This window comes from Vicugna pacos, chromosome 2 (genome assembly GCF_048564905.1).
Source record: "Vicugna pacos chromosome 2, VicPac4, whole genome shotgun sequence".
NCBI lineage: Eukaryota > Metazoa > Chordata > Mammalia > Artiodactyla > Camelidae > Vicugna > Vicugna pacos.
Window position 1 is genome coordinate 115760736 of NC_132988.1, and position 23079 is coordinate 115783814.

General features: G+C 46.9%; 1 protein-coding gene across 1 annotated transcript in view; it reads left to right on the forward strand.

The window, feature by feature from the left end:
* Positions 1-23079, forward strand: part of SLC2A9 (solute carrier family 2 member 9) — a 165390-nt gene that overhangs the window by 27258 nt on the left and 115053 nt on the right. Inside the window, 6 exon segments of the mRNA XM_072948739.1 lie at positions 11698-11786; positions 11788-11906; positions 12518-12527; positions 13424-13466; positions 18427-18438; positions 19097-19276. Of these exon segments, the coding sequence (XP_072804840.1) occupies positions 11698-11786; positions 11788-11906; positions 12518-12527; positions 13424-13466; positions 18427-18438; positions 19097-19276 (453 nt within the window).

A 23079-nucleotide genomic window follows, 5' to 3' on the forward strand; every position in this document is an offset into this window, starting at 1 on the left:
ATCTTGTTGCTACAGAAACAACTGGCCATTATTTTGATGAGACGGGTATCGCAGGATAGTTTAAGCGCGGGACAGGACTCTGATTTTGGAAAGTCAAAGTTGTTCTTTCTCTTTCCTCTGTCTTCCTTCTGCCTCACTTTTTGTCCCCGTAGTTGTAAGAGAAAAGCAGGCTGCTTATCAGCAGAGGCAAACGGCACACAGTTAATAATTTAATAATAAAACTGCTCTGTGAATCCCCGTCTATGAAGCAGGGACTGGAACTCTCACTTGTGTCCCAGCTTACTGTGTATACCAAATTATTGTGCCAATAATCCCATTTTACAAACAAGGGAAACTGGGAGGAGGAAGATTGATTAACTGGTCCCAAGCCACTCAGCCAATGGATGGTGCCCTTGTGTCTGCAGAGGACGGTCACAACCTTGGCCCCACCCAGAGGCCACTTTTCAAAACCTTTTACTGAAGTCTAGTTGATTTACAGTGTTGAGCAGTTTCTGGTGTACAGCACAGTGATTCAGTTATACATATATATCTATTCTTTCTCATGTTCTTTTTCATTATAGGTTATTATGGGCTATTGAACATAGCTCCCTGTGCTGTACAGTAGGACCTTGTTGTTTATCTATTTTATATATAGCAGTTTGCATCTGTGAATCTCAAACTCTTAATTTATCCCTCCCCTACCTTTCTCCTTTGGCAACCATAAATTTGTTTCCTATGTCTGTGAGTCTCTTTCTGTTTTGTAAATAAGTTCATTTGTGTCACTTTTTTTTTAGATTCCACATATAAGTGATTTCATATGATATTTATCTTTCTCTGTCTGACTTACCTCACTTAGTATGATCATCTCCAGGTCCATCCATGTTGCTGCAAATGGCGTTATTTCATATTTTATAGCTGAGTAGTATTCCATTGTATAAATATGCCACATCTTCATTATCCAGTCGTCTTTTGATGGACATTTAGGTTGCTTCCATTTCTTGGCTACTGTAAATGGTGCTGCTATGAACATTGGGGTGCATGCATCATTTCAAATTAGAGTTTCCCCAGATATATGCCTAGGAGTGGGACTGCTGTAAATCTATTTTTAGTTTTTTGAGGGATCGCCATACTATTTTCCATAGTGGCTGCACCAATTTACATTCTCAAGAACAGTGTAGGAGGGTTCCCTTTTCTTCACACCCTCTCCAGCGTTTATCATTTGTGGATTTTTTTTTTTTTTTTGCAGTGAGGAGGTAATTAGGTTTATTTATTTATTTACTTTTTCCCTGGAGGTACTGGAGGTTGAACTCAGAACCTTGCACATGGTAAGCATGTGCTCTACCATTTGAGTTATACCATCCCCCCTGTTTGTGAACTTTTTAATAATGGCCATCTGACTGGTGTGAGGTGATACCTCATTGTAGTTTTGATTTGCATTTCTCTGATAATTAACAATATTGAGCATCTTTTCATGTTATCTCAGAGCAAAGAGCAGGCCTGCGTGAATGCACTGTGCCCCCATAAACACAGCTATGCCATCTCTCAAAAGAACGTTCCAGCAGGAGAGAGGCTCTGGATTCTTTTTTTTTATATATAAGAAGGGTGTCTGTGTGCACACACACACTTCTCTCTGCTTCTGCCTGGGGCCACACAGAAAATGCCTTTCTTTCCTCATGTTCTATCTAATTAAACGCAAGAGTCAAGCTTCCTCATTGCAAAGGTGGCTGAAGGGGGAACCCAGGAAACTCTGAGGTCCAACCCTCTGACTATGGCTTGCAGTCCCAAGCATCCTCTTTCACTGTGTTCAGTTTTCATTTTAAAAGCAGTGAAGGGAGCAAAGTATTCTCAGGTGTCTAGAAGGACAGTGGCCTCTTTCTCAAATTCCTCCGGGGGAGTCACACAGTAGGAAGGAAATAAACCACCACAAACCCGCAAACTGAACATCAAGTCCAAATGGAGCTGGACATTTCGCTAAGGACCTGGGAGGTGCGCCGGGCCGCCAGGGCCGCCCCAGTTTTGCGCATTCGCTAGCAGGGCTCGGCACACAGACTTCCTCGGCCTGTGCTTTGTCACCGCGAGAGGATACAAGCGAGATCAGCCACAAGGCGAGGCGCCTGGGGCGGGGGCGCAGGGGCCCAGGCACACGGGGCCGGCTCCTCCCCGCGCGGAGCCGTGCAGGTGCGCTGAGCTTCCCCGGCAGCCGGCTGTGCTCCTTGCAAGCTCAGCAGAGGCTCGGAGCTCTGGGCCTGTATTAGGGGCTGGGCACGCAGGCGCCTCCTCTGGGCACGTCCACCATTCCTGCCTCCCGGAGAGGAGCAGGCGTGCAGCACAAACCAAGCTGTTTGCTCAGTGTGGGCCCTGGGGGCCCCCTCTTCTCTGTTCTGGGAAGAGTGGGGCCCCTCCCCTAATCCAGGTTCCCCGACCCCAGCCCAGGGCCGGCCTTGCAAGCAGACCTTCTCAGAGGCTGGAAGTCTCAGGCCGCTTTCTCTGCACAGGAGGCCTTAGCTGTGCCACTCAAGTGACGTTAGGTGGCACTGCTGGGCTTGTGGAATTTTGTCTTGTGTGGTCCTTGCTTCAAAGAGCTTGGCTGGGCGGTGGGCACTTTTGTAAGGACTTCTGTACCGTTGTCCTCCCTGTGCCGGTGTGTTCTGTGGTGCGGACTGTCTCTACAAACCCCTAAGGACCTCCGGGCATGACTTGCTCTGTTATGCAACAGTGTGGGTCCTCCGGGCCATCCATAGAAGGGTTCTATTTATGAGAATTTTTCTAGCCCTCCTGAGAATAATTTGAGATGAATTCATGACGGGCTCGGTGTGAATCAGTAAGGAACATTAATATCATAACACAGGCTACAAGGTAATTTGCGTCCCATTGTCCTGTCATCATTGGAAGGTGTTCTCTGCCAGCCCTGCCAGCTGGGAATTGCATGGTTCAATTTGTTGCCAGAAGCTTGGCCCCTGGATTGTCGGCAGGGGAGATCGAGGGAAATTATCCATGGATTCATAGACCTGAGAAATAAACAAGTCTAGAACCCCTTTTTGATGAGACAGAAATAATGACATCCACACCACTGCTAGCCTCTCCAGCTTCTGATGATCATCATGTGCCTCTCGTGGGCCCAGCACTGGGCTGGAGGTGCATCCTCACACTACATCCTTCCAGTAACTCTTTAGGGAGGAAAACCATTGAATGAATGAGGCACTTGAGGCACAGAGAGGTTGAGTGATTTACTCAGGATCACCCAGCAGATACGTGGCAGAGCTAAGAGTTGAATGCAGTGAATTCCAGGGCCCTTAACTGCTGAGAACCGTGACCTCAGAGGCATAGCCACTTGCTAGAGGTCACAGAAGGACTCTGTGGTGCAAGCAAGTCTTGAATCCACGACCCTCAGTTCTTTGTGGTGTCTCCTTTCCTTTCACCATATGGCCTCTTACTCATTTCTTTGCTGTTTGGGCTCTAGTAAGTACTAACCATAATATAAATACTCCTCAATTAATTCATAAAACATTTCTGTTAGACTCATCATCTTTTACCAGTGCAGAGCTTCCTCACTGGTCCAGCCACCTCTCAATGAAACTTTCTGAAATAACTCCACACTGCACCTCCTGTGTTCTGAAACACAGAGTCTCGATTGCATGCTCACATCTCCAATTGCTCCCCAAGGATTAAGGGCAGACTCCTTAGACAGAAAGATACAAGAAAGGGTTTCTTGGAAGCAGGTTCCATGGAAAAGTAAAGTGTGGAATCCACGAATGAGATGGCCCCAAGTGGGCCTAGAGGTTAGCTAGCACAGTGAGCTTAAACTATGTTTTACTGTAGAATACTTTTTTCTAATGGAGTCTTATGAGTTTCCCAAACTATAAAAGGAAACCTATAGTTGAAGGCCCACCTCTCCCAACCTACCCGCTCTTCATGATCTTGCCTTAATCTTCCCTCTTTCTTAAAGTCCCATGTCACAGTAATTGTCATGGCATGGGTGTAGGGGTCAGGTTGACAGTGTTCAGAGAAGTTAGCTGTGATAACACGCAACTCCTAAATCTTGGTGGCTTAACACAGTGAGAGTTCATTCTCACTCCTGTCACTGTCCAAAGCAGGTGAGCAGGGGTGCTCTGCTCCACGCAGTCATTCAGGAGCCCAGGCTCCTACTGTTGAGTGGCTCCACCTTTCCTTAGGGCTTCAGAGGTCTCTGCTGGGTCCTCTGTGCATGACCAGCCTACAAGAAAAAGGAGTGAGTAGGGAGAAGGCACATGAACTCTGAATCCTCAATGAAGGAGACATACACCAAATCAGACTCCTTTGGTGAGAACATATGGCCCTACCCAGATGCAAGGGGCTGAGAAGTGTGACCTGGCAGTGGGGCCAGGAAGGGGAGGTGGGCACAGACGCCATGAGCATGAGCAGGCTCTGCAGTTCCACTGCAGTCTGTCACTTTCAGGTACATTTCTAGCTCCAGAGTTTTCAGCTCTCATGAAACTTAATAGGATGGCTGCAAGGGTCAGCTGAGGGCAGGTGTACAGATGTCTGATACACACTTAGCAGTCAGCCAAAATTCATTCCATATCTCCTTTTCTCCCCCACCTCAGTCTTTCCACATGCAGTAGAGGTATGGATGGGACCATCTTTGTGTTTTCTGTACTAAGGATTGGAATAGGGTAGTGGTTCAGAGATAGGCTCTGGAGTCCTGACCCTGCCACTTGCCAAAGGTGTCACCTTAGGAAAGCTCTATGGCTCTGGGCCTCAGATTCCTCATCTGGCCCAGAGAGAAGTCAAAACACAGCACCTGCCTCACAGGGTTTGCAGAGGGGATGAGTTCACATGTGTCCCATGGCACATTGTAAATTTGACCTATGGGTTACCTATTTTTATTTATATGGTGACCAACCCATAGCAGAGACTCAATTTAAGACACATTTATTTAAGCACCTGTTCTGTACCATGTGCTACAAGTCAGTGTTGACATATACTAGGTCCACAAATCTCAAACCCAGTGAATGTCTGTGCAATGAATCAGCTGAACAACCCTCATCACCTGGCTTTTACTATCACATAAGCTTTCAGGCTGCCTTTCATGTAAGCCTTTGCTGAATTCACACCTGCAGAAGACAAATATTTAATCATCAAAGGCATCAGTCTGAAACTAGCTTTTGGGGACTATTTGAAATGTGTTTCTGCAGGGGGTAACTCTCCCAGGCTTAGCCAGCCCTCTGCAGGGGCTTTCATTCCCCAGTTTCCCAAAACTGAAATAAGTCTCTGCAGAGACTTCCAAAGCAGTGCCTAGCAGTGCGTGAACGTGAAAGCTGCCTCTTTTCCCACCAGGCTCCTGAATGATTGGAAGGGAAAAGAGAAAATCTCCTCCCAAACAGCATCTTTTTAGTTTTTGCACATTAACTGGAAACTGATCATTGCTGCAAGCGTGGCAGTAAGAGATTCCTCTACCATGGGTATCAGCTGGACTCCTTGCAACATAGCAGCAGTTCCTCGAATCAGTGCAGGATTGCAGTAGGGACCAAGTCACACCCAAGAATAACCTTCAGTGCTTGGGGGTCTCCTGATTATTGGGTGGCAGGAGGGGTGTCTGTGAAGCGCTGATGCTCACTCATTATGCCAGCTTCTCTGGAGAGTCGGACCCTGTATGTACTCGTTTTAGACCTCGTGGCATCCTGGACCCCCTGCCTTCCTGTGGCCCCTTGGTCCCTCTGGCTTAGCGATTGTCACACTGTTTCTCCCGCTATAGTCTGCTGCTTGAGGGCTGTCCTTACGCTCTCCAGGACCTGATAGGGCGTGTAGCCCGTAACAAGGGCCTAACCGATACTGACCTTTAAGTCAATAAATGTCCTATTGGACTTAGCTGCTTAACTTTCCACCTTAGTCATGATCGAGCAGTCACTGGGGGTTGTTGTGTTCGGGCTCTGAGGCCAGCAGATCTCACGCAAACCCTCCTGCACCACTTTTTGGGTTCCCTCATTTGTAAATGACGGTGTCTGCCACTAGGATCATCATGAGGATGAAATGGGATTATTTACGTGTTCTGATAGAGTTCTAGTCGTACGCAACATCAACAATTTTGCCTGATTGAAGCTAAAAAAGAAATCATTTAAAAAATAGGAAGCGGCTCCCAGGATTGGTGGGAGCGCTCGCGAGCCGGGCGGGGAAGCTCCGCTGCCGCTGCCGGGATAACACCCCAGATCTCGCCCGAAGCTGGTCCTGCGGGGTCGGCAGCAGCACCCCCTGCCGTCTCCCGTCTCCCCCACGGCTGGCAAAGGACATCGCAGCTCCCACCGCAGCCCCCACCTCGGGCGCTGCCGCCGTTGGACCCAGTCCTGCCTGAGCGTCCCCTGCGCCGGGGGAACCCTCAGCCCCGCCTCTTAGCCGCCCCGCGCGCAAAGTCAGGCCTCTGATTGGCTGAGCTGGCTCGGTCACATGGCCCCTCCCGAACTGCAGGGCATGCTGGGAGGCGCGTCTGCATTTTCAGCCTGGGGTGGTGAGGGCGCTCCGTTTCCCTCAGGGCTCCTGAAAGGCAGGAAGTTCTCCCAAACGAGGAGGGGGCTTCTGACGCTGGGTAGCCTAAAGGATGCCAGATGGTTCCTGGAGAGCTTGAAAACTGCGGGTCAAAGTTCATGTCCAGCCACCGACAGCAAGGTACCCGCTCAGAGAAGCTGCGCCAGGCACCTTGGTGAGGGTCCCAGAGGGTGGGCTTGTTACCCAAGCCGGAAAGGGGTTGGGTGGGGCGGGGCGATCCTTGTCTTAACCAAAAGATAAGATTTACAGACAGGAGACAGAAAGCGTTATGTAGCAAAAATATTTTAAGAGATTTAGGAAAAGCATATGCCACCAAGATTGGAGGCGGGCTGGTTCAAGGAGGAGTCCTGGTGCTCTTCGTCCCCCTTTCTCTGACACCCTCGCTTGGAGGTGGTCTTTTGATTGACTGACGGCTCTTGTGCCTGGAGTGCTTAGTCACGTTTAATCCCTTTGCATTGTACTTACCCGTGGTAATGCATAGAAAAGCCCAAAGAGGGAGCCTAAGTCGCAATGTTAATTATAATACAGTGAACACTGGGTCGTGTCTGGTTAAGTCCTTTCTGCTACTGCAGTTGTGGCCGTCGGGTTTTAACCAGGGCGTGCCGGTTTCTTGCTGGCACTCATTTAGAAGAAGTAAAGTCCCTTTGTGCTGGAGGCGGGCATAACACCATCTTCCGGACCCTCCTCCCTCTCCTCCACCTATCTGCCTGGTGCCCCAACTTACCCAACTACCTTACAGGCTGTTGTGGTGGCCCCAGTGAGAGGGGCGTGGCTTGGGCTGGCTTCAGTGGTGAAAGAAGTGCGAAGTATTTTGGAGATCAGACAGTGTATTAATTTGCTAGGGATGCCAAAACAAAGTACCACAGACTGTGTGGCTTGAACAACAGGAATTCATTCTCTCACGGTCCTGGAGGCCGGGAGTCCAAGGTCAAGGTGTGGGCAGGGTCAGTTGCTCCCCAGGCCTGTGAGGGCAGGACTGTTCCAGGCCTCTCTCCTTGGCTTACAGATGGCCATCCTCTCTTCCTGTGTCTTCACATCACCTTCCCTCTATGCATGTCTCTGTTTCCAAATGTACCTTTTTTATATGTACATTAGTATTGCATTACAGCCCTCCCTACTGACCTCATTTTAACTTGATTACCTCCGTAAGACCCTATCTCCAAATAAAGTGATGTTCCGAGGTGCTGGAGGCTAGGACTTCAGCATATGAATTTCATGGGGACACAGTTCAACCCATAACAAGGTTTGTCTCTGCGTCCAAGTTTTCCCTGTTTTTTTGTATATATATATATATATATATATATATATATATATATATATATATTTTGAAGTATAAATCAGTTTGCAGTGTTGTGTCAATTTCTGGTGTACAGCATCATACTTCGGGCATACATGAACATACATATATTTGTTTTCATATTCTTTTTCACCATAAGTTACTATGAGATATTGAATATAGTCCCCTGTGCTATACAGTTTAAATTTGTTATTTATCTATTTTGTATATATTAGTTAGTAATCTGCAAATCTTGAACTCCTGATTTATCCCTTTCTACCCCATTCCCCCGAGTAATGTCAGTTTGTTTTCTATGTCTGTGAGTCTGTTTCTATTTTGTAAATAATTTCGTTTGTCCTTTTTTTTTTTTAAGATTCTGCAAATAAGTGATATCATATGGTGTTTTTCTTTCTCTTTCTGGCTTACTTTGCTAAAAATGACAAGTTTTCCCTTTTAGTGAGAAAACTAGTCATATTAGAGTAGGGTAGACTGGGAGAAGGGGCCAGTAGGGCCCATCCTACTCCAATATTACCTTATCTTAATGACATCTGCAGTGACCCTATTTCCAAATAAGGTCACATTCTGAGGTGCTGAGGTTAGCACTTTAACATCTAAATTGTTGGGGGAGGGGACGACAAAATTCAACCCATAACAGACAGGGATGAGTCCAAATGGCTTAGTTGAAGGGTGTGGATCAAGGGCAAGAGTCAAGGATGAAGTCAAGACTTTTGGTTGAGCAACTGTTGAACGGTGGTGCTATTTAATAAGGTGGGAAGAAGAAGATAGAGGAATGGAATCCAGGTGATGGTTCCCATCCCACTTTCCAGCTATTGGCTTATTAAGGGGCCTGGGCCCCAAACGGGCCATAAAGAGAGGTTTGCTGGAGGCTTTTAAGAAAGTTCTTGTTAGCATCAAGAGATCTCTGAGAGACCAGGGTTAGTCTCTCCAGTGAAACATGAATGGGAAATCATGTAGCCGAAACTGCTACTAGGAGGCATCCTATAATTATGAGTGGGTGCAGCCTTAGGCTAGCCGAATGAAGCAGGAGGAAGCACCTGGATTCCTGACCACATTATGGAGCCACAAGATCAATAGTCCTAGTAAATGTCCCTGTTGCTTAGCTATTTTAAGTTGGGATATCCTGTTTCTTGCAGGCAAGAGCATTCTTAAATGATACAGTGCTTTATCAGCTCCCATGGACTAGTTCTTTGATATCCTGGGGCCATGTTTGGTTTATTTCTGTGTCCATATCAGCACGGGTTTGTTGAGTGAATCAGTGGATGATGGCAGATCAGAGCATTTTGTGTATTAACACATGGAAACTTCATCATCGTTAGAAAAAGCTGTAATTGTTGATAATGTAGTCTGGCCTCACTCCGTACAATGAGCAAGGTAGTTATGGATCCAGAAGGAGAGAGAAAATGGGAGGAGAACAGATGTCACACAGGGAGAGGGTACTACCTCTCCCTGCCTTACCTCCTGCCATCAGCCTGTTTGCTTACGCCAGAAACCTGGCAGTCTGCTGTGTCCTCTTTTGCCATCGCCAACACCATCTCTCCCCAGACTTGGAGCCAATGACCCAGTTAGTCCTGTCCATTCTACATTCAAAACATATCTCAGATTTACCCCCTTCTTTCATCTCTGCCACCTGGTCCAGGCCACCATGACATGCAGAGTCTCCCAACAGGGTGCCACCTTCCTCCCTCGCCCGCCTCTAATCCACTTGCCACTCTGAAGCCAGAGGCTTCTCCTGAAAATGCAAGCCACACCATGTCCTCCCCTTGCTTAGAACCCAGCAACAGTTTCTCACTCTATCCCCCCCAAAAATTCAAGAACAATCAGCCTTATTATTATCACCTTTATGGTCCCACATCGCCTGCCCTTTTCAGCCCTTCCCATTCCATGCAGCCCACTCCTTTCTTTACAGTCCCATTTCATCCCCACTGGCCTTCCATTACCATGGACATGCCAAGCCATCCTCAGCTGTCTTGGCACATGCTGTTCCCTCTGCCTGGAGCACTTTCCCACCGTTTTTGAGAAGTTTTTAAATGGTGAAACATATTATGCTTACAAAAGAGTATATAAAAAGCATACAAAGATAGTTTAAAGTCTAGCACCCACCTAAGATTAAGAATAAGAATGAAAGAGAATAGAAAATCCTACAAATGCCCCTCTCCAATCATTTATTCCACCAGCCCCCAGAGGTGACCCCTGACCTGACATTTGAAATAATTATTTCTTGGCTGCTCTTTGTAGTTTTATAATCTATATATAATTCCCCTAAAGCCTTTTAATTTTGCTTATTTTTGCATTTTATATATGGAATCATACCATATGCATTCTTTTGTTTCTGGCTTATTTCCTTCAGTCTTATTTTTGGTAAGATTTTATTTTGTGTGCTTGCATGTAGCTATAGTTCATTCATGTTTGTGGCTGTCACATTTCATTTTATAACTTCCAAAGTGTGTTAATCCATTCTGCTGTCAATGGGCATCTGGGTTATTTCCTGTTTGGGACTGTTAAAAGCAATGCTATCATGGATGTTTGGATAGATGTATCCTAGGGCAAATGGGAAAGAGGAGTTTTTAAGAGGAAGTTTCTAGAAATGGATTTGCTGGGTTGTAGGTTAGGCTCATCCTCAACTTTGCAAGATAATGCAAACTGTTTTCCAAGATGATTGTACAAATTAAATTCACACCATAAATGTTCAAGAGCACACACTGCTGGTCACTGCGTACTTTTACCAGACTTTTCAGTCCTTAACCCACCTGGGGATTGTGTGAGTTCCCCACAAGTACTGGGAACTGCTCTGAGTTCTCGTATGACCTTCACGACAGCCCGCAGACATCAGTATCATCATTCCCAATTTGCAAATGAGCAAGTCAAAGTCCAGCTTGTTTAAATAACTAGAAAATCATGGTGCTGGGATTCAAGCCCAGGTCTGTGTGACCTGAACCTGTGCCCCTTCTGTCATGTTATAGTCTTGCTGTTGTTGGGGAAGTTTGTGGGCCCTTATTGGGTTGCTGTGGGTAACTGTGAGCATCTTGGGGATGGAAATCCTTTGGGGAATGTAGTACACCATAACCTCAGTCTTTGGGGCACATCAGAATCACTGAGTCCCACCCCAAACCCACTGACTCAGAATTGACAGCAGTGGGGGTCTAGTGAGTGTGGAGTAGACATCTCATTGTGGTTTTAACTTGTGTGTCCCTGTTGACTAATGATGGTGAGCACCATGTCATCAGCTTCCTGGTCATTTGAAATTTTTTTGAAGTCTGTTCAGGTCTTTCACTCATTTCTAATTGGGTTGTCTTCTTATTGACTTGTTAGAATTCTTTACATACTGCGAATACAAGTCCTTTGTATTGCAAACATGTTAGCTCAGTCTGTGGCTTGTCTTCATTTTTCTTGATGTCTTCTAAAGATCAGAACACTTTCATTTTGATGAAATCTAAATGAGCATTTTTTTCCTTTATGACTAGTGTTTTTGTGTGTCTTGAACCTTTATTTACCCCAGGGTGGCAAGTATTCTCTCTTATTTCCAATCACATTTCCAAGGTGATTCTGCTATGCACCAAAGTTGGACAGGTCCAGGAATAACAATTTCCCTGGATTCAGAGTCAGATCTGAGTTTGACTGAGGTTTGCCACTTAACTGAGCAAGTCACTGTCTCTCCGAGCCTTGGTTTCCCTTTCTGCAAAATGAAATAAAGATAGGGTCCAGCCACAAAATTTGTTAGAAGGATTCAATGAACTAAAGCTCAGACAGAACTTAGCAGAGTGCCTTGTAGGAAGAGGGCTGTTTTGTTTATATACTGGCTGGCTTCGAACACAGGACCAGACAGAAGGCATTCCTAATACTATACCTAACTCCTGGTTAGGTATTCCTAACACCTCATAACACGGTCTGTTGCTTGTTTTCAGTACATCAAGGCCTTTTACAGTGAGCCGTGGGAAAGAGGGCATGGACATCCGATAGACCAGGACAGTCTGACTCTGCTCTGGTCTGTGACTGTCCATATTCGCCATCGGTGGACTCATGGGGACGCTAATGGTGAAGTTGATTGGAAAAGTTCTTGGGTGGTCAGTGGGGGCCGTCTGTTTGGGGATCCCCTCCGTCATGTTCATGATATGTCTGTGTAAGAGTCGGGATCCCAGCAGGCAACAGAGTTCCACCCACACAGTCCAACTGGAGAGATTTTAATGTTGGGAGGGCGAGGAGAGGAAACCGGGTACCAGAAGCCCAGGAGCGGAGAATCGGTGGGCGATGGGCTGACGAGCAGGCGCTGAGGTTGTGGGGGCACTGAGCTATGTCAGAACCCTAGTGTCCATACAGAGAGGGAGCTGGGAAGAAATATCCTGGCTTCTCTCTCCTCCTGCCCTCCAGTCTGCTGCAGGTGACTCTCACAGGTTAAGCCCAAGTGGAAGCCAGAAAAGCCAGGAGTCTCTCTGGTGGGGAGGACCAGCCCTCAGGGCACAGAGCAGGGCAGGGAGAGAGGAGACGGTCAGGGTGCCGGGGCAAATGCAGAGCAGTCAGCACAGGGTCTTAGAGAAGTTTCCGTGGAAGTACCTAGAGTTCTGCTTCTCCAAAATCAGTTGCTTAGACAATCTTCCATTGTATGACTGGATGAGAACCTATTTAACCAGTTCCCTATTGATGGACATTTAGGTGATTTCAAATCCTCTGCATTACAAATCCGCTGCAGTGAGTATCAAAAGCTTCATATTGAAATTCCCCATCCAGGCCCTCTCCAGTCAGATCCATTTTACCTCTGAGCTTCATTCCCCACTTATTTTTTTTTACAGAAAGCCTTCTCTTAGATCTGATGGACTTATCAGAAAATCCACCAAATATTTCTCCTGTGTCCTTGCTCACAGCGACGTCCTGGGGGACACTCTAATGGAGAAGCGATGACCGGGAGGGACCCAAATCAACTCCACAGACCTGGATGGTCTTGGGCATGGCACGCCTTCTACTTTGTCACCTTCACCAGAAAATTCATATTCCAAGTTGCCTGTGGTATCCAGGGAGTTTCTGTCTGGTGATGTTTCCTGTCTGGGCCTCTGACTCATTCAGTCATTCATTTACTCCCCAGGCGTTGATGGAGCGCCCGCTGGGCCTGGCGCTCCTCTGCACGCTGGGGACGCGGTGGTGAGCAGGACCGCCGGTCCCTGTGCCCGGCGCTCACATGCTGGAGGGTGGACGGGTACATCGTGGGACCCACAGGGTAGACAGTGGCAGCCCTGGGAGGAAAATGACGCAGGCGGGAAGAGAGCAAGGGCGACTTCAGACGGGGCTCGGGGAGACCGCGCGGGGCGGAGACGGGGGCGGAGACCGGCATGAGCCACCGGGCTAGAAGCAAGCGCGTGTTGGGGGAGTTGTGGGAAGACTCCAATGGCCCTGAGGTGGGAGCGTGCTTGGCGAGACCAAGGCGGAGTGAGGAGGCCAGTGTGGCTGGAGCTCGGTGAGCCGGGATGAGTGGGTGCAGACGAGGTGGAGGAGGACTTGTAGGCCACAGTGAGGACTGAGGATGTGAGCTGAGGGTGACGGAAGCTGGGGAGGGTTGAGAGGAATGTGACATGAGCTGGTTATGTTTCAGTAAGATCCCTTCCTCCTTCCACGTGGAGAGCGTGGGTGAGGGGAGGGCAGGAGTGGGATAGGGGAGCCAGTCATCCGGGGGCGAGGGCTCTGGGTGGGATATGGTGGCGGCGAGACGTGGCCTGACTCCGGCTGTAGGGGGGCCACCAAACCAACTCTGCCCTCTTTCTAAACACACGCATCTGTAGAGTATTACCTTTAGGCATTTGTGGAAAGATTGCCTGCTTTTGTTAGAAACCCCTGGGTTTGGATCCCAGCCCTGCCATTTGCCAATTACTGACTTTTGATAAGTTACTGAATGGTTCTGAGCCTCAGTTTCCCCAACTGTAAAATGGGAGCAACCATATCTACTTCGAAGGGCTGTTAAAAGGCTAACATGAAGATATATATACACACACAAATGCAGACGTATGTATATAAACTGCCTAATGCTGCTGGAACCCAGTAAGAGCTTGTTAAGGGCTAGTTCCCCTCCTTGTCCGTCTCTTACAAACGGGGAGCACCAGGTGTCATTATCACTGCCGTGAATGAGGCAGCGAGGGGAGAGCTGAACGGTGAGGGGCCAGACAGGAGGTCAGGGAGAAGGAGACTTCACTTACCTCCACTGCTCTGCTGGTGGGAACTAATCAGGATTCTGTGATAACCCAAGCTCTTACTCCCCAATCTTGGTCTTCAGTAGAAGGGAGATGCCTACAGGAAGAAGGTTAACTGCAAAGAATAATGCCTGATATTCATGTAATGTTTTCTAATTGACCAATCATCTTCATCACCTTTGGTCTCCCACTAACGCTGAAAGGCTGTTACTTTTTTTTTTTTCAACTGTCATGGATTTTTCTCCATGATAGACCAAATGTTGGGCAGAAAACAAGCGTCAATCAGTTTGAACAGACTGAAGTCATGTAAGTCTGTTCTCTGACCACAACATGATTAAATTAGAAATTGCAAACAGCGTCTAGGAAACCCCCCTAAATTTGGAAAATAATAAAAACACACTTCTAAATATTATATGAGTCAAAGAAGACATTGCAAGGGACATTTAAAATATTTTTGACTGAATGATAATGAACATACAGCATATCAAAATTTGTTGGATGCAGTTAGAGAAAAAAGTATGGCTTTTAACGCTTATATTAGAAAAGAACAGGATTTGATAAACTCTGTCCCTTGGGACAAATTTGGCTTGTAGACTGTTTTTTATGGCCTGGGAACCAGAGGGTATTACGTTCAGTGAAATCAGTCAGACAGAGAAAGACAAATACTGTATGTTTTCACTTATACGTGGAATCTAAAAAACAAAACAAATGAACAAACATAACAAAACAGAACAGACTCATAGACTCAGGGAACAAACAGGCAGCTGCCAGAGGGAAGGAGGGTGGGGGTTGGGAAAAATAGATGAGGGAGATTAAGAGGTGCAAACTTGTAGTTATAAAATAAGTGAGTCAGGGGATGCAATGTACAGCACAGGAAATACAGCCGGTGCTATTGCAGCAACTTTGCTTGGTGGCAAATGGTAAACAGACTTGGTGGTGATCACTTTGTAATGTATAAATATATCGAGTCACTGTGTTGTGCACCTGAAACGAATATAATATTGTAAGTCAACTGTACTTCAATGAAAGGCTTTGCTGTCATTTTATGTAAGAGGACACTGAGGCTCAGAGACTTGAGACAATGAAATGGTTAAGGGTGAGGGTCATGAATTAAGATGGCCTGGGTTCTGCCACTTACCTAGGTTAATTTCATCACCTTGTCTGTATCAGGCTTTGCTACATTAAAAAAACAAAACAAAACAAAAACATGATGGCTTAAGGCAATAACCATTTTGCTGAGCTTACAGTTCTGAGGGTTGGCAGGGCAGTTCTGACCTGGGCCGGCCCTGCTGGGCTCTGCTGGGCTCTCTCCCCGTGGCTGAGGCTGGCTGCAGGTCAGTCAGTGGCTGGATAAACTTGGATAGTCTCACTCACGTGTGGTTACCCGCAGGTGGGCTGGTCTCAGGGATCTCGCAGGGCCAGCTCATCTCTGCTGCACGTGGCCTCTTACCCTCGGGTGCCCTTGGAATTGCCGTGGAGTTCTCGTGGTTCCAACAAGCAACAAGAGGGGCGAGTGCCTCAGGGAGCTCGCACACCCTGCCCAGATCACTCTTCCCTGCACTATCCCTATAGCTAGTTACTCATCCACCCCAGGACACTGCTCAGAGGCCAATACAATGAGGCTTCGCTGGCCACCCCATGTAAAACTGCAACTTCCCCCACCCAGGCATCCCCTGTCTCCTCCCTCCAACCCCGCTTTGTGTTTCTCTGGAGCCCTTGTCACCACCTACCACATGGCACGTTCTTCGTTTATGCTCAGCCTCCCTCCAATACAATCCCCCCAGCCCCACCCAGGATACTGACTGCTCAACAGCAAGGCTTTTTATCTGTTTCATTGCCATGGCCTCGGCTTCTAACAGTGACCACAGCGACCACCTCTCAGTAAATGTCTGTTGAATGATAAATAAGTGAAAAATGAGGCTCCTTTGCCACAAAGAAATGGTTTAATTAATAGATAGATAGATAGATAGATAGATAAATAGATAGAAGGAATTATGTTTTTGAAATACTTAGAAAAAGCATCTGTTTAAAGGTATCAGATAGCTACCTAGGTAGGGAGGACTTATAGGACCACAGTCTGGGAAAGGAGTAAAACCCAGAGAGGTGAGCCCACATTGGGGGCAGTTTTTCCTCTTAGAGGTACCTCCTAATTCCACAATGATGGCTGAGAATCTGAGATGCTTAGATTCTCAGCATTAGACCTCTCAGCAGATTCATGGAGCTGATGATGAGGAACTGGGGTCGAACTCCTATCACTAGTCACAGTAAGGCTACACCATAGGAGCAAAGGGTCAACCATAAATATATCAGCTCTTCAGACCTCGTCAATCACTGATGGAATCCTGGTGAACTGGGATTGCTCATGCCTCTAGCCTGTCACCCTGCCAGATCTGTTCATCCAGAACCTCAAACTATTTTTACAATTTTCATATATGCTCTGGCATTAAATAAAAAATAACCAGGCATAAAGAAGAAAATCAGGAGAAATAACAGAAAAAAGAAACAAACTGATAGTAATTCTGGAAATAACAGTATCTGACACAACCTTTAGAACAATTATGTTTAATATGTTCGGATGATCAAGAGATATGGTCAAGAATTTTGGCAAAGAAATGAAAGTTATATTTTGACTTACCAAATCAAAATTCTAGAACTAAAAAATGCAAAACTGAAGTTAAGAATTTAATGGATGGTTTTATCAGTAGGTTGCACACAACTGAATCAAGAATCAGGGAACTAAAGCATCAAAGATCAGAAGAAAATATCTGGATTGAAGCATGAAAACACAGAAAAGACGGTAAGAAATGTCTGAGAAATTGTAAAAATGCCTCACATGCATAAATTGGAGAATCAGAAAGAGAGGAGACAGAGCATGGAGAAAAAGCAGTTTTTGTGAACTAAAGGCCAACACTTTTTTCAAGACTGATGAACAACATCGAGCAAACCTGAGAAGCAGCATGGATCCCAAGTAGGAAAACATAAGGAAAACCACACCTATGCACAGTTTCGTAAAATTTATGACTACCAAGGCAAAACAAAAAGTTATTCTAAAACGCAGTCAGGATAAAAAGATATCCTACCTTCAAATTAGTAAGAATAGAATGGACAGCTGGCTTTTCAACAAAAACAAAGGAAGACGAAAAAACAGCAAAATGTTATTTTCAAAGAGCTGACAGAAAAGAACTGCCAACCTAGAATTCTCCACCCAATGAAAATGTCTTTCAAAATTAAAGGTGAAACGAAGACACCTTTTCAAGTCAAACAAAAGCTAATAAAATTTGTCACCAGCACACTTGCACTAAAGTACAAGACGCTAAGTAGTGCTCTTTAGCTGGGGAGCACCGAGGCTTCCTGGCAGCACTAGAAGCCAGGGGAGGGCACGGAACAGACTCTCCTTCAGAGCCTCCAGAGGAGACCAACCCTGCTGATACCTTGATGTTATACCTCTGGCCTCCAGAGCTCTGAGAGCACAATTTCTGTTCCCCCCAGTCATAGCACTTCATGACGGCAGCAAAGGAAACCACCACACCTCCTCACTCACGGAGACCTTCATCTATTGAAATCAGCCCCTTCCCATCACAATTCACCCCACCATCTCATCTTAACATTCCCTGGCTGGTGACAGCATCACTCCCATCTCTGTCTCCATCTTCACATGCCTCTGTGTCTCCCTGAATCTTCACATGGCCTTCTTATAAGGACACCGGCCTTTGGATTGAGGGCCCACCCTAGGCCAGTGTGACCTCATCTTAACTTGATTACATCTGCAAAGGACCCATTAGGTCAAACTGGGTCACGTTCGTGGGAAGGAGTGAAGCTGAGCTGAGACAGGAGGACAGGAGGGAGTCAGCCTGTGGAGCTGTGTGGATGAGGGCTCCAGAGAAACAGAACAGCCAAGGCTGAGATCCTGTGGTCAGAATAAGCCTGGAGTGTTCAGTAAACCCTAAGGGTGGGGCACCTGGGAGAAGGAAAGGCAAGAGATGAGGTCAGAGATCGAGAGAGGCCACTCGGGTGTGTGGGATGCTTGGCACAGCACCACGGGCCCAGGATGGCCAACTGTCCTGGTTTACCCAGCACTCAGGGGGTTCCCAGGACAGAGAACGTTCAGTGCGGAAACCAGGATGGTCCACGGCAAACTGGGATGTGTTGGTCATCCTATGACCAGCTTTCAAATAGACCATCTTCTCATTCACCACTGGTTTAGCCATCAGCATTTCATTTTTCCATGTCTTTTCACAACAGGCAAGTAAAAAGAGTCTCCATTAATTGACAGCCTACTGTGTGCCAGGCACTCTGCTAAGCACTGTCCATGTATCCAGTCTGTGCAGGCTCCCTGTGAAGGAGGGTTCTTACTGTGTCAGACGGGCTCCGTGTCCTTCACCACGACCCACGCCCCCTCTCTCCTGCCAGCCTTATCATTTCCTTATTAGCTTTTTGTGAGATGATGATAATTATCCCCAGGGGGTAGGAGGCGTGTCAGGGTGAAGACCTAACAGTTTTCTAAGTGTCCATCAAGTGACCATACATGAGACGGGTGCTTTATTTATAGTAATTTTATTCCCACCGCAACAGGAATAGACAGCAGTGATTACCCTTTTTTCATAGGTGAGTAAGCGGAGCTACAGGAAGCTAATTAACTTGATCAAGGTCACCCCGTGTGGAAGGCAGGACTCTGGGACTTGAATCCTTGCACATTTCTCTCTATTCCACTGCCCCCTAAGCAGCATTGTGCCAAATTGATCTGTGGCCAGCCAATTTTAACATGAGGCCAGATGCTCTCAATATGTGTGTTTGGGATAAAAATCCAAATATTACCCAGTTTATGTTGCAACTTTGGAGATAATTCCTGTCTTTTTGCTCCTTAAGCATGTTCGCCTTGAGGGGTGAACGACCGTCACTACCACCATCACCACCATCACCACCACCACCATCATCATCACCTCCTCCCCCATCATCAGCTGCTTCCTCTCCTGAAATCTACATCCCAGCCATACTTTACGGATTAAGTGATAAAGCGTGTGTAAAGTGTTGGCAGTTTGTGCAGAGTGCTGGCAGTGGTACTATGGCTGCAGTGCTATTTTTGTCAATCTCAAAGCAGAGGGAGGTGCCACGACCAGAGTCTTCCCTGGAGGAGCCACCTCTCTCACTGCTGCCACGCTTCCTTCACAGGCATCGCCCTCAGTGTGCTCCCCACGCACCTGAGATCTCGCCCAGGGAGATCCGTGGCTCTCTGGGGCAGGCGACTGCCATCTTCATCTGCATTGGCATGTTGCCTGGGCAGCTGCTGGGCCTCCCTGAGCTGCTGGGAAAGGTAAGTGTGGCTCCACAGCCAACCACATCCGTTCTCATTCCACGTCACCATCTCAGCTCCCCATGTCCCTTGCAGGGCGAAGGGTAGTCAGTGAACCCTCCCCCCAAAAGTTCGTCCCTAAGCCTTGGAATTCCCGAGCATTCAAGCCTTTCACTTATCACTGGAGAAAAGTTGTTGAGTTCCTTTGATTGAGTTTGATTTTTTTTTTTTTTAGAAAATAAAGAATATACAACAAATTCAAAGCTCACAGAGCGTTTGAATCCACTCATTCAATAGCTCTTGCTAACAGCTCAATTAGAATTCACTTAGGCTTTTTCCATTGCTTATTCAAACTTAAACACAGGTGGTGGTGGTGGTTTTTTTTTAATGGAATCATGCCATATGCATTGTTCTGCTACTTGCTGTCTTCATTTAATGTATTTTGGGAATCTTTCCAAGATGTTTTCAGCTCTACTTCACTCTAGAGTCTTTCCTTCCCACATAAATATGCATAGTCTTCTGTTTTTGGCTTTCTGTTTTGGAAGCCGGAAGGTCTGACTTTAAATCCCAGTGTGACAATTTACTTGCTGTGTGGCCTTGGCAAGGAAGGCTTCCCAGAAGGGGTGGCCTCCAAATTGAACCCTGAAGGGTGAGCAGCAGTTAGGCAGGTGATGATGGAGTTCAGAGAGAAGACACTGCCGGGAAAGGGGACAGCTAAAGAAAAGGCCCTGAGATGGGAACAGGGCTGTGAAAGACTGGGAGTGGCTTGGGGGCTGAGGGAAGAGCACGTGTGGGGAGCGCGGGAAGGGAGACACCTGTTCCCTGAGCCACAGTAGACTTCCCCCTGGGGGAGTAGGGAGCCCTAGGTGGCACGAGAGTAGGAGAGTGACAAGGCCACATCTGAGTTAGAAGGTGGCTCTGGGGTCGTGGGGGGCAGGTGTGGACAAGGGTGGGAAGGGTGAGGAGGGAGGAGAGGGACCTGACGGAGACTTGGCTGTGGGTGCCCGTGGTAAGGATAGGCGGAGGCGGGAACTGAGGCAGTGGACCAGGGGAGAGAGAAGGGGTGGACTGAGACCCCGGGCCTTGCTGCCTGAGTATCCGATGAGCACGAGGGAAGGAGAAGCGCTAGGACCCCTCCCAGGGACACGAGGCGTCCCCTCCCCACTGACACAAGAGGGCCGGGAGGAAGGACATTAAACCGCTAATGAGGGTCCAGCACCCAAGGCCCGCCACTTCTGGGCGCGTGAGCGGAGCACAGCTGTCACCCCGGCCCTGCGCTGAGTCCCCACAGCCGGGCCGCGTCGCGAGCAGCTGAATCTGCAGGCGTGGGAACGGGAGCTGAGAGCCGGGCGGGGCTCACTACTGGGAAAATGCTGGAGCTGCAGCCGGAACCCGCTCAGTCCGTAAGCCGAGCCACGCATGCGGCTGTCTTCCTCCGCCCGCAACGGGACCCTCTGGGCTCTCTGGGAACGTGAGAATGACTCTGACTTCAGTTCCAACGTGTGGGTTCTGCCCCTGCATCGAGCAGTGTGTCCTGTGATTCAGCTCAGTTCTGACACCACCCCCTGGATGCAGCGTCAGGGCTCAGTGCCCCAGGACTGCCTCACCGTCAGGGCTCATCCAAGTCCAGGTCATCATCTGTGCTTCTGACCGACGGGCTGTAAATGAGAGGGTCCCAGGACCCTCCTAGGATTCAGTGCATTTGCTGGAGTACTCACAGAACTCAGGAAACCAGTTTACTCACTAGACTACTGGTTTATTGTGAAAGGATGTAACTCAAGATCTGTCCGATGGAACTACTGTAGAGGCTGAGGGCTGAGAAAGGCGCGGGGCTTCCACACTTCAAACCGTGTTCACCAGCTGGGAGGCACTCCAAGCCCCATCCTTTTGGGTTTTAATGGGGCCTTCATTATATAAGCATGATTTTTTGTTTAGTTTTTTAATTAATTTTATTTTTAATACAATTTTTAAAGGCACTCCATTGAAAGCTATTACACAATACTGGCTGTATTCCCCGTGTTGTGTAATACGTCCTTGAGCACGTCTGACACAGTAGTTGGTACCTCCCCTGCCCCACTTCTCTGTTGCCCCTTCCGTCCTGGTAACCACTAGTTTGTTCTCTGTGAGTCTGTGTCCTTTTTGTTATATTCACTAGTTTGTTTTATTTTTTAGATTCCACATATAAGTGATACCATACAGTATTTGTCTTTCTCTGTCTGATTTATTTCACCTAGCATAATGCCCTCCAGGTCCTTCCATATTGCTGCAAATGGCAGAATTTCATTCTTTTTTATTGCTGAGTAATATTCCACACATACCACACCTTCTTTGTCATTTATCTGTTGATGAACCCTTAGGCTGTTTTCATACCATGACAATTATAAATAATGCTGCTAGGAACACTGGGGTGCATGTATCTTTTCAAATTATTATTTTTGTTTTTTCTCATATGCATGCCCAGCAGTGGAATTGCTGGATCATGTGGTAGTTCTATTTTTTGTTTTCTGAGAAACCTCCATACTCTTTTCCCCTGTGGCTGCACCAGTTTACATTCCCTTCAACAGTGTCTAGGGTTCCCTTTTCTCCACATCCTTGCCAGCATTTGTTATGTGTGTTCTTGACAATAGCCATTCTGAAGGTGTGTGAGGTGATATCTTATCATGGTTTTGATTGCATTTCCCTGGGGATAAGCGCTGTTGAGCATCTTTTCATGTGCCTGTTGGCCATCTGCATTTCCTCTTTAGAAAAATGTCACATAGGCAGGATGAATTAAACATGGGCCATTGGTGGCTGAACTCAATCTCCAGCCCCTCTCCCCTTGCCGGACAGCAGAGGGTGGGACTGAAAGTTCCAGCCCTCTAATCGTGTGATTGATTCACCTGGCCACCTGCTCCCATCCTTAGGTGTGATCCTAAAGTCGCTTCACTAACCTAGACTTAGATGTAGTTGAAAGAGGTTTGTTATGAATATAAAATATCTTGACTGGTCTTAGCACTTAGGAAATTCCAAGGGTTTTAGGAGGAGCTTTGTGCTTCTGGACGAAGACCAAGTACATATTTCTTATTATAAACCCCAGCAGCATGGTGAGCGCTGAGGCTGAGAGGACACAGCGTCTTCCTAAGCCTCCTGCCTCCTTCAGCAAAGGTTCCATGAGCAGGAATCAGGCAGGGCGGCTCCAGATGACAGGGTAACAGGGGCTGGTTGGCATTTATCACTTAAAAACCTTTTTTGGAGGAATGTTTTGCTATTTCTATTGTGGTAAAATATACATAAGGTTTACCATTTTAACCATTTTAAAGTGTGTTATTCTATAGCGTTATGTATGTCTTTGTGTATCTCATCTAATCCAGGTCACCTCAGAGGCATCTGCTTCTGATCGTTTATCATCAACCCTTCTGGGTTATTATGGCTACAATTTTGTTTTCTTCATTTGCAAAACTGGAAACAACTCACACATTTGTGACTGTTGGAGGCATGACAATTTCTCTAATTAATGTTTTTTGAAAACAGTTTCCTTACTGAAGTGAGAGTCCACATTAACGAGACTATTTTGCTTTTTGTTGGTAAAAGTATTTTAAAATTCTGAAAGTAAACATTGCCTGTGTGACAGTAAACCAGCATAACAATTATAGCCTCAGCTCTTCAAACATAAGAAATATATTTTAAAATCAATGAATAGAACTGGCCTCTCTGGCTAAAAAGTAAATAAATATCTGCCTCAGGAGAGCCTAAGCTTTTCTCTTTTGAGATACTTTTCAATTTCTCATCCTTCATCAAAGTTCTCTTTTGTAACTCACTTTCAGTTTCTGCTCCTTGGGTCCTGT